The 12570-nt window shown below is 43.3% G+C and overlaps 1 protein-coding gene across 1 annotated transcript in view; it reads right to left on the reverse strand.

Annotated features, from left to right (window-relative positions):
* LOC144667924 (zinc finger protein Aiolos-like) overlaps positions 1 to 12570 on the reverse strand; it is a 162350-nt gene that overhangs the window by 40158 nt on the left and 109622 nt on the right. Inside the window, exon 6 of the mRNA XM_078529537.1 lies at positions 6550 to 6666. Coding sequence (XP_078385663.1) covers positions 6550 to 6666 — 117 coding nt within the window. The remainder of the gene's footprint in view (positions 1 to 6549; positions 6667 to 12570) is intronic.

The raw sequence follows: 12570 nt of genomic DNA on the forward strand, positions 1-12570 counted from the left end.
ACTCGGTCAGCCGTTATACTACTAAGCCACTCTTGGTGATGGACATTGAAGTCTCCTAACCATCTTTTCTTTCAATTGGTGTTCAACATGGAGGAGTACTGATTCATCAGCTGATGTTGGTGGGGGGTGGTGGGGAGCAGTAGGTGGTAATCAGCAGGAGGCTTCCTTGCCCAACCTGATGCTATGAGACTTCATGGGGTCCAGAGTCAATGTTGAGGACTCTCAAAGCAACTCCCACCCGAATGAATACCACTGTGCTGCCACCTCTGCTGGGCCTGTCCTGCCGGTGGGACAGGACATACCCAGGGATGGTGATGCTGTTGTCTAGGACAGAATCTGTAAGGTATGATTCAGTGTGACTATGTCAGGCTGTTGCTTGACTAGTCTATGGGACAGCTGTTCCAATTTTGGCACAAGCCCCCAGATGTTAGTAAGGAGGACTTTGCAGGGTCAACAGGGCTGAGATTGCCGTTGTTGTTTCTGGTGCCTAGGTCGATCCTAGTTGGTCCGTCTAGTTTCATTCCTTTCTGACTTTTCTGTAGCAATTTGGTACAACTGAGCGGCTTGCTAGGCCATTTCAGAAGGCGGTTACGAGTTAACCACATTGCTGTGGGCCTGAAGTTATATGTGGGCCAGACCACGTAAGGACAGCAGTTTTCCTTCCCTTAAGGATGTTGGTGAACTAGATGGGTTCTAAGTATTTCTGTCCTATTATGTCCAAGAATTGAATAGTGCTTCCATTTCCCCAGCACTTCACTTGCATTCCGTGATAAATACAGACAATTCTTCTTACATGCGCAGATTTTTAAACTTTTTTTGCTCCCTAATGCATTCTTTCTTGTCTCCCTCACTGATAAAAGAAAAAGAAACTTGCATTTATTCAATGCATTTCACAGACAATAAAGCACTTTGAATTGTAGTCACTTGTAATTTACGAAATGTGTCAGCCAATTCATGCATAAATGACCAGGTAATCCATTCTAGTGATGACATTGTTGGCTAGAATATCAGGAAAGCGCCTCTCCTCAAAAGAGTCGGATTTTACATCCACATGAGGGGGAAAACTGGGCCTTGGTTTAACTTTGCATTCAGCGCTGACAGTGCAGCACCGAACTGTCAGCCTAGATTATGTGCTTAAATCCTGAAGCTTCAAGTGGGGTCCAAGCCCATGACATTCCGACTTAGAGGCAACAGTGCCATCACTGAACCAAAGCTCACCACTACTCGACCATGGTCCTGCTCCTTTGAGTTTTCTTCTTGTCATTCTTCTGGGCTCCAAATATCCTATTTTATACACTCCTTTTCCACGCCCCCGAATTTTATACGAACAAGTTTTACATAAATATATTAACTTATGCGCTACCAGGAGAAATTAAATCTGCGGTAAGTAAAAAACAAAATTGGTCTTACAGTGAATACCAACCACAGTTAATTAACCTTTTGTTATGTAGACAACCTGAACTAGAACAACTTTAATTTTACAAATCACTGCTGTTGTGGAGATCACCCACCAGCAGAGCTTTAAAACAGAGTGCCCACAATTTTTTGAACTTATTTTTTTTTTAATTCGTTCATGGGATGTGGGTGTCACTGGCCATCCCTAATTGTCCTTGTTCAGAGAGCATTTAAGAGTCAACCACATTGCTGTAGGGAGTCACGTGTAGGCCAGACCAGGTAAGGACAGCAGATTTCCTTATATTAGTAAACCAGATGGGTTTTTACAACAATTGGTGATAGCTTTTACGACAATCATTTCTTTTAATTCCGCGGTGGGATTTGAACTCGAGTCCCCAGAGCATTACCCTGGGTCTCTGGGATACCAGTGACAATACCGCTATACCACTACCTCCCCTTGGATAGCCAGTACATCTACCTCCACATATGCCAGAGGCAAGAGTTACCACTTGCTGCACACTCTCAGAATGACCCCTATATATGTGATCTTAATGTCACAGGTGCACAGGCAGGGGTTCCAAACATACTGAGACAAGGTCACACTAATTCGTGAAACAGATATTAAACAGGCAGCAACAAATTCTGGAGCAAGTCTGGAAAGTAAGCAGGGTAAAGAGAAGACATCACGTTGTGAAGCTTTACAAAGTAGAGTTTACAATGGTCACAAACTTCAAGCTGTGGTTGTGGATTTTTTTGTTTATCACATCAACACCAACAACTTGTACTAATATAGCACCTTGAACTTAGTAAAACGCCCCAAGGCACATCAGAAGAGTTTTATCAAACAATATGTGACACTGAGACACCTTAAGCAATATTAATGCAGATGACCAAAAGCTTGGTCAAAAAGATACTTAAACTGGTGTTTAAGGACTTAATCACCCTCAGTAGTTTTTCCAATTGGTGTTCAGCATGGAGGAGCACTAATTCATCAGCTGAGGGAGGCAGTAGATCGTAAATAGCAGGAATTTCCTTGCCCATGTTTGACCTGATGCCATGAGGCTTCATGGGGTCCGGAGTCGATGTTGAGGACTCCCAGGGCAACTCCCTCCCGACTGTATACCACTGTGCCAGCACCTCTGCTGGGTCTGTCCTGCCGGTGGGACAGGGAAGGTGATGGTGATTAAGGCTTAACGGAGAAGAGAGAGGTAAAGAGGCAGAGAGATTTAAGTTGGGAATTCCAGAGTTGCCAATGGTGAAGCGATTAAAATCAGGGCTGCTCAAGAGGCTAGGAGGAGGTTACAGAGATAGGGCAGGTTGAGGCCATGGAGGGACTTGAAAACAAGGAAGAGAATTTTAAATTTGAGACTTTGCTCAACTGGTATTTGACCTCTGTTCCCTATTCCTTGCGCTTCAGAAACCTGTCTCATCTTATGCCATCAGTCCAACAAATGCGCACATGTTCCTCAGGCATTCCTTTACAAGAACACAAAAACCTTGATTCCCTGAGAGAGCAAAAATCTGCCTGTCCCAGCTTTGAATTCACCAAGGCTTCTTAGGCAGCACCTTCCAAACCCACAACTGCTACCATCTAGAAGGACAAGGGCAGCAGATAGATGGGAACACCACCACCTGGAAGTTCCCCTCCAAGTCACTCACCATCCTGACTTGGAAATATGTCGCCGTTCCTTCATTGTCTTTGGGTCAAAAACCTGGAACTCCCTCCCTAACAGCACTGTGGGTGTACCTGCACCACGTGGACTACAGCAGTTCAAGAAGGCAGCTCACCACCACCTTCTCAAAGGCAACTAGGGATGGGCAATAAATGCTGGCCCAGCCAGCGAAGTCCACATCCCGTGAATGACTAAAACATAAATAAATAAATGTATTCAACGATGGAGCATTCAGAAAGAGAATTCCAAAGATTCACAGCCCTTTGAGTGAAGTAATTTCTTCTCATCTCAATCCAAAATGAGTGGCCCCTTATCCTGAGACTGTGTCCCCAAGTTTTAGATTTCCCGACCACTGGAAACAATCTCTCAGCATCCGCCCTGTCAAATCCCTTCAGAGTCTTGTAGATTTCAATGAAATTGCCTCTCATTCTCTCATTCAATTTACTCAGCCTCTCACCATCAGACAACCTCCTCATTTGGCAGCAAAAAAACATTTCCCAAGGTGGTAACGGGAAAGAAAACCACTGATGCAGCAAGTACGGTTGCTTGAGGTTGATTCAAAAATTGCTCCCTTACACCATCCAAACAGTGTCCTGATTTAATATTTGGGACACTTTAAAGAGGTCAGCATTTTACCCAGAAACAGATTATTATAATTTCCTGGGTTCCAAACTTCCTTTGGTAACTTTGCTGGAATTAATCTGTGGAGAATAGTCAAATGAAAAAGTCTGGGGGGAAAGTACATAATATTGAAAAGAAGGTGAGCACTGATGTGTTAGCTATGCTGCTACTCTGACCATTTATAACCTCAAGCCATTCCAAACCACTTTACAACCAATGAAGTACTTTTGAAGCGTAGTCACCGTAGTAATATAGGAAATGCAGCAGCAAATTTGTGTACAGCAAGATCCCACAAACTGCAATGAAGTAAGTGGTCAGTTGATCTGAGTTTAGGTGTTGGTTGAGAGATGGATATTGGCCAGGACTTTAGGAGAACTCCTCGCTCTTCTATATGTCAACCCGAGAGGTTCAACAGCATTTCTGACAGTGCAGCATAAGGAAGAATTTTTCTAATGTGCTGAGCCACAAACATACGAGAAAGGAGCACGGTTAGGCCATTCGAGCCTGCTCCACCATTCAGTAAGGCCATGGCTGATTTGACTGTAACCACCCTTCACCCCCTTGTTTGTCAAGCATCTATCTAGCTCTGCCTTAAAAACATTCAAAGACTCTGCTTCCACCGCCTTTTGAGGGAGGGAGTTCCAAAGACTCACTAGCCCCTCATAGAAAAAATTTCTTTTCACCTCTGTCTTAATTGTTGACTCCTTATTTTCAAACAATGACCCCTAGTTCCAGATTCTCCCACAAGAGGAAACATTCTCTCCACATCCACCCTGTCAAGACCCTTCAGGATCTTAAATAAAAACAAAAATTGTTGGACAAACTCAGCAGGTCTGACAGCATCTGTGGAGAGGAAGACAGAGTTAACGTTTCAAGTCTGTATGAACCCGTTCTGAAGAAGTCATACGGGCTCAAAACGTTCACTCTCTCTTTCCCTCCACAGATGTTGTCAGAACTGCTGAGTTTTTCCAGCAATTTTTGTTTTTGCTTCAGACTTCCAGCATCCGCAGTATTTTCCTTTTATCCCTTCTGGATCTTATATGTTTCAATCAAGTCGCTTCTTAATCTTCTAAACTCCAGCGGATACAAGCCTAGCCTGTCCAACATTTCCTCATAAGATAACCTGCCCATTCCAGGTATTAGCTTAGTAAACCTTCTCTGAACTGCTTCTAATGCATTTACATCCTTCATTAAATAAGGAGACCAATACTCTACAAACTACTCCAGATGTGGTCTCACCAATGCCATGTACAACTGAAACATAACCTCCCTACTTTTATATTCAATTCCCCTTGCAATAAATTATAACATTCTATTAGCTTTCCTAATTACTTGCTACACCTGCATACCAGCCTTTTGTGATTCATGCACTAGGGCACTCAGATCCCTCTGAATCTCAGAGCTCTGCAATCTCTCACCATTTAGGTAATTTGCTTCTTTTTTATTCTTCCTGCTAAAATGGACAATTTCACATTTGCCCACATTATACTCCATTTGTCAGATCTTTGCCCGCTCACTTAACCTATCTATGTCTCATTGTAGCCTCCTTGTGTCCTCTTCACAACTTACTTTTCTACCTATCTTTGTATCATCAGCAAAGTTAGCAACCATACCTTCTGTCCGTTCGTCTAAGTCATTTATATAAATTGTAAAAAGTTGAGGCCCCATCACTGATCCCTCTGGCACATCATTTGTTACATTCTGCTGACCAGAAAGGGACCCATTTATGCCTACTCTCTGCTTCCTGTTAGCCAGCCAATCTTCTATCTATGCCAACATGTTACCCCCTGCACCATGAGCTTTTATTTTCTGCAATAACTTATGATATGGCACCTTGTCAAATGCCTTCTGAAAATCTAAGTACAGTACATACACCAGTTCCCCTTTATCCACAGCGCATGTGACTCCTTCAAAGAACTCCAATAAATTGGTTAAACACGATTTCCCTTTCAAAAAACCATGTTGACTCTGCCTGATTACTTTGAATTTTTCTAAGTGCCCCGCTCTAACGTCTTTAATAATAGCTTCTAACATTTTCCCTATGACAGATGTTAAGCTAACTGGCCTATAGTTTCCTGCTTTCTGTCTCCCTCCCTTTTTGAATAAAGGAGTTACATTTGCTATTTTCCAATCTAATGGCACCTTCCCTGAATCCAGGGAATTTTGGAAAATTAAAACCAACGCATCAACTATCTCACTAGGCACTTCTTTTAAGATTCTAACATGAAGTCCATCACGACACAGAGATTTGTCAGCCCGCAACTCCAGCAATTTGCTAGATACCACTACCCTGGTGATAGTAATTTTCCTGAGTTCTTCCCTCCCTTCCAATTCCTGATTTACAGCTATTTCTGGGATGTTACTTGTTTCCTCCATAGTGAAGACCGATGCACAATGCCTGTTCAATTCATCTGGCATCTCCTTATTTTCCATTATTAATTCCCCAGACTCGCTTTCTATCAGACCAATGCTCACTTAGTTAATTCTTTTATTTAAGTATCTATACAAACTCTTACTATCCGCCTTTATACTTCTATCTAGCTATTTTTCATACTCTAATTTTTCCTCCTTAGTAAACTTTTATGCCATTCTTTGCTGTTCTTTATTCTGTCCAATCTTCTGACCTGCCAACTGTCTTTGTGCGATTATACACTTTTTCTTCTTGATACTATCTTTTAACTTTTTTAGTTAACCATGGATGGTGGGTCCTTCCCTTGGAATTTCTGGAAGGAAATACATTGTTATGTGGGGCTGACATTACTTTACACGGTTCATTCTTCAATTGCCACTTGACATATTAGTGCTTTTAAAAGAAACTCCATCCACCTTTTGAAAATACCTAAACATATGTTCATCTTACCTGGAGTGTAGACACCTGTACTCTCCAGGTAACTGTGGCAACGATCCTTGTGCTCTTCAAGGGAGCTGCGCTGTTTATAACTCCGTCCACAGAAGCTACACTTGTAGGGCTTATCAACTGCAATTAAAACATGCAAATAGTGAGACATCTCACAGGAATACAAAGTAAACACATGTGAGTTTAAGAGCTATTATTAGCAGTAATATTTTTAACTTGAGTCAGTTAACAAAAAAAAACTCTAAGTAAACAGTAATTGTGGCATACATAACAGTTGCCTGTGTACATTACAAAAATATCACTCAGGGAGAATCATTTGTGATGTCCAAACACAATCATCTCTTACTTACTTACTGACTTACATTCAAGAGCCAAGGATCTAATGTCCTGGACCAGTAGCTGTGCTGATGTTCATTCAGTCCAACGGCAACTTCACAGGGCCAGAAACATAATCATTTGGCCCATTTCTTTTCAGTCAAGAAATCTGCCATTTCAGCAAACCATGGGACTTCTTAATTTGCCTTTTTTTTTAATCATTTTCTCTTCGTTTGGACTTTGGGACCATGATGTTCATGAGCTAGCTCCAGCACTTAAATGTTTTAATCCGCTCTCACAAAACCTGTCCACCCAATTTTATCCAAAATGTTTTTTGTTAATTCATTCTCAGGATGTGATGGCGCTGGCAAGGTTGGCATTTATTGCCCATCCTAGGTTGCCCTGAGAAGGCAGTTGTTGTAATTTATGTCCACATTAGGATGGTGCATGCTTTTGAAATTACATTCCCATAACATGATGCTTGCAGGGTGATAAGAACACTAGGCAAATATAATGCAAAAAGGTCATTTTTAATCTAGAAACTTTTGAAACCACTCCATTCCCCTCCATTGTATTTGTTTTTGCCACTTATGTCTTTATCATAGGAACAGAAGGAAGCCGTTCAGCCCCTCGAGTGGCTCCACCACTGTTCAGTTAGGTCATGGCTGATCAATATCTCAACTCTCTTTACCTGCCTTAGCTCCATATCCCTAAATACCCGTACCCAACAACATTCTGTTAGTCTCAGTGTTGAAACATTTAATCGACACCGCCCTCTCAGCATCCACCACCTTAACAGACAGCAGGTTCCAGATTTGCACCACTCTTTGCGTGGAAGGTTGTTTCCTGATTTTATTCCTAAATGCTACATTTACTCACTGCTAACAGGCACAGTAGAATTTCTAGCTCCCTTCCGCAGATGTGAAGAATTTAGTAACTGAGAGATATTAGGTAGTCCTCATTTGCAAAGCAAATTTGTCCAACTTGTCCATGTTCCAAGTAGCTGTGCATCACCAGTGCAAGCCTGTTGGGCTGAATAGCCTATTCTACACTGTAGCAATCTATAATTATGCAGTCTACCTGGTGACCAGGTGAAAGGCAATTTAAAGGCCAGTTCTGGAAATTATTTTCTTGCAAAACTAGAGTATACTGGCAGCTGTTTGTAAAGACAGTTACAGCAAGCTAACCGAAGAGAAAAACTTATATTTTTGACCTTTGATCCTTCTGATGACATCACAAGATGGCAATGTTTCCCTCTCGTTTGGGATATTCAGACTCTCTCTTGTGCCAGGTAATCGAATGTCCCAATTAATTCACATCAATGACCACACAAGTTTGAAATTCAGCACTGCTTTGCTCACACTCCTTGTTACATAGGCCGGGGAGGCATTGGCGGAACAGTAACATCATTGAACTAATAACCCAGAAGGCCCAGGCTACTACCCTGGGGACATGGATTCAAATTCCACCATAGCAGTTGGTAGAATTTAAATTCAATTAATAAGATCTGGAATTAAAAGCTAGTCTCAGTAATAGTGACCATGACTGTTGTAAACACCTGTCTGGTTCACTAATCCCCCTTTAGGAAGGAAATCTGCTGTCCTTACCTGGCCTGGCCTACATGTGATTCCAGACTCTCAGACATATAGTTGACTCTTAAATGCCCTCTAAAATGGCCTAGAAAGGCACTCAGTTGTATCAAACTGCAACAAAGCCTACAAAAAGGAATTAAACCAGATGGATCACCTGTCATCGACCTAGGCACTGGATACAACAATGGCAAATCCAGCCCTGTCAAACCTGAAAGTCCATCTTACTAACATCTGGGGCTTGTGCCAAATTTGGGAGAGCTGTCCCACAGACTAGTCAAGTGTAAAGAATATATATTTTTATTCCTGTTAGACTGTGGATTGTATTTACAATGGCTGCAGTTTGAAGGGCATGTCTACTGAAACAGTGTGTGGGATATATACAATGTTGCTGCCCTGGAACAGAGTGTGCCATGGAAAACATGATGGTGCTGAGGAGGAGTCCGGTCTAATGGGGAACTGCCTGGCAACAACATTTTAAGTGGCTCCTAACCAGGTGACCAGGGTTTGTGTGAGAGCATTGCAGCAGAATAGGTCCTAGCCTGAAAGGGAAAAGACCTAAAACCTCTTGCTCCTGAATGTGTAAGATTCCAGTAATTCTACAACAATAACAGAAAATGCTGGAAAAACTCAGCAGGCCTAACAGCATTTGGGGAGAGAAAAACAGAGTTAACGTTTCAAGTACGTATGACCCTTCTTCAGGGCTGAAGAGAAGTGGAAATGTGATGAGATTTATACTGTTTAAGGGGGGTGGGGCAGATGGAGCTGGATAGAAGGCCAGTGGTAGGTGGGGACAAAGGAGAGATTGACAAAGATGTCATGAACTAAAGGCCAAAGGGAGTGTTAATGGTAGTGGTTAGTACTAAAAAAGGTGCTGATAGTGGCAGAAAGGTAAGAAAGCAGAATGTGATGATAGCAGAACAAGGGTAGCATTGTGTGAAAGAACAACATGGAACAAGTGACAGGTGGCCCTATAGGGGATGGGGTGGGGGGAGGAGGCAGTGGTGGGGGAAAAATAGATTAGAAAACGGGTTAGAAGGGGGGGTAAAAAAGGGGATAAAACCACAGATAAATGAATAAAAATAAAAATAAGTGAATAAAAAATAAAAGTGAATGTAGAAAAAATGGGATTTATAAAAGGGGGGGTAGGATGGAGGACAGAGTTCATGGCCTGAAGTTGTTGAACTCATTGTTAAGTCCAGAAGGCTATAAGTGCCTAATCAGAAGATGAGGTGCTGTTCCTCCAGTAGAACTTTGCAGCAGGCCTAGGACGGACATGTGGACATGACAGCAGGGTGGTGTATTGAAATGGCAAGCAACAGGAAGGTCTGGGTCATGTGTGTGGACTGAGTGAAGTGGTCACCCAGTCTGCGTTTGGTCTCCCCAATGTAGAGGAGACCACATTGGGAGCAGCAGATGCAGTAGACCAAATTGAAGGAAGTGCAAGTGAAGCGCTGCTTCACCTGAAAGGAGTGTTTGGGCCCTTGGACGGTGAAGAGGGAGGAGGTAAAGGGCCAAGTGTTGCACCTTCTGCGGTTGCATGGAAAGGTGCTGTGGGAAGGGGATGAAATGTTGGGGGTGATGGAGGAGTGGACTAGGGTGTCTCAGAGGGAACGGTCCCTATGGAATGCCGACGAGGGGGCTGAAGGGAAGATGTGTTTGATGGCGGCATCATACTGTAGTTGGCGGAAATGACGGAGGATGATCCTTTGAATGCGGAGGCTGGTGGGGTGAAAAGTGAGGACAAGGGGGACCCTATCATAGTTCTGTGAGGGAGGGGAAGGTGTGAGGTCAGAGGCGCGGGAGATGGGCCGGACACGGCTGAGGGCCCTGTCAACCACAGTGTGGGGGAAACCTCGATTAAGGAAGAAGGAAGACAGAAGTGCTGTTTTGGAAAGTGGCATCATTGAAACAGATTGACATCTTTGTCAATTCCCCCTTTGCCCCCACCTATCACTGGCCTTCTATCCAGCTCCACCTGCCCCACCCCCCTTAAACAGTATAAATTTAATCACATTTCCACTTCTCTTCAGCTCGGAAGAAGGGTCATACGGACTGGAAAAATTAACTCTGTTTCTCCCTTCACAGATGCTGCTAGACCTGCTGAGTTTTTCCAGCATTTTCTGTTTTTGTTTCAGATTTCCAGCACCCGCAGTATTTTGATTTTAATCTACAATAATAGCTAGCTGGCCTTTTCTTCTCATATTACTACAACCTGCTCTCTCTCTGAAAACCCCTGTCAAGAGGCAAAAGGGAAAATCACTGTTGGAGGCAAGTGCTCCACCAGTGAACTAAAGACTGAAAGTGCTGGAAGACCACCTCGTGTCATCAACAAAGAACTGAAAGGAAACTGGAAGACATTGATCAAAATCAACCCATCGAATCCTGTACTCCAGAATTGGCGCTATTGAACTGTTTTATCCCACCCTTAAAATCCATGCTTTTGTGTGTCTTATGTGTCTTGTATGTGTGTGTATCGGGATTTAAGAAGGGGTAGAGTTTAGGTTATAGAGTTAGAAATTAACAGTTCATATTTCTTTCTTTTGCCACTGGTTAATGACAATTTGTTCAATAAACATTTATTTACTTATTAAGTTCACAAATCTGGTGCTCATATTCTTTTAACCTAAATTAAACAATTAGGTGGGTTGATCAAACTTTTTCACATTTTTTGAGGCTCGGGGAGCAGTGGGGCTTGATATTGCAGTGCACTATCCCCAGTGAGTCGTGACACAAGCAACAGCCTGACATAATCATACTTTACAGATAATGTCCCAGCCCCTGCAGAAGTGTGGGCACAGTGGTATACAGTCGGGAAGGGGTTGCCTGGGAGTCCTCAAAATTGACTCTAGACCCCATGAAACCTCATGGCATCAGGTCAAACATGGGAAATGAAACCTCCTGCTAATTATCACCTACCATGACCGCCTCAGCTGATAAATCAGTGCTCCTCCATGTTGAACACCACTTGGAGGAAGCACTGAGGGTGGAAAGGGCAAAGAATGTACTCTGGGCGGGAGACTTCAATGTCCATCACCAAGAGAGGCTCGGTAGCAGCACTACTGACCGAGCTGGCCAAGTCCTAAAGGACATAGCTGCTATTCTAGGTCTGAGGCAGGCGTGAGGGAACCAACAAGAGGGAAAATCATACCTGACCTCATCCGCACCAATCTATCTGTCGAGATGCATCTTTCCACGACAGTATCTGTAGGAGTGACAAGTTGTCCTTGTGGAGACAAAGTCCTATCTTCGCACTGAGGATGCCCCCCACATTGTGTTGTGTGGCACTTCCACTGTGCTAAATGAGATAGATTTTGAAGATATCTGACAACTCAAAACTGGGCATCCATGAGGTGCTGTGGGCCATCAGCAGCAGCAGAACTGTATTCAACCAGAGTCTGTAACCTCATGGCATATCCCCCATTCTACCATTGCCATTAAGCTGGTTCATTGAAGAGTGCAGGAGGCCATGCCAGGAGCAGCGCCAGGCATACCTAAAAATGAGGTGTCAGCCTGGTGAAACTACAACACAGGACTATTTACATGCCAAACAGCAGAAGCAGCAAGTGATAGACAGAGCTAAGTGATCCAACAACCAACAGATCAGATCTAAGCTTTGCAGTCCTGCCACATCCAGTCGTGAATGTTGGTGGACAATTAAACAACTAAAAGGAGGAGGAAGCTCATCAAATATCCCATCCTCAATGATGGGGGAGTCGAGCACATCAGTGCAAAGGCTGAAACATTTGCAACCAACTTCAGCCAGAAGTGCTGAGTAGATGATCCATCTCAGTATCCTCCTGAGATTTGCTGCATCCCAGATGCCAGTCTTCAGCCAATTTGATTCACTCCATGTGACATCAAGAAACAGCTGAAGGCACTGGATAGTGCAAAGGCTATGGGCCCTGACAATATTCCGGCAATAGTGCTGAAGCTTTGTGTTCCAGTGTTAGTTCTGCCCCTAACCAAACTGTTCCAGTATAACTAGAACAGTGGTATCTACCCAGCAATATGGAAAATTGTCCAGTCCACAAAAAGCAGGCCAAATCCAATCTGACCAATTACCACTCCACCAGTCTACTCTCAAGCATCAGCAAAGTGATAGAAGGGGTTGTCAACA

This window comes from Cetorhinus maximus, chromosome 25, assembly GCF_964194155.1.
Source record: "Cetorhinus maximus chromosome 25, sCetMax3.hap1.1, whole genome shotgun sequence".
Lineage (NCBI taxonomy): Eukaryota > Metazoa > Chordata > Chondrichthyes > Lamniformes > Cetorhinidae > Cetorhinus > Cetorhinus maximus.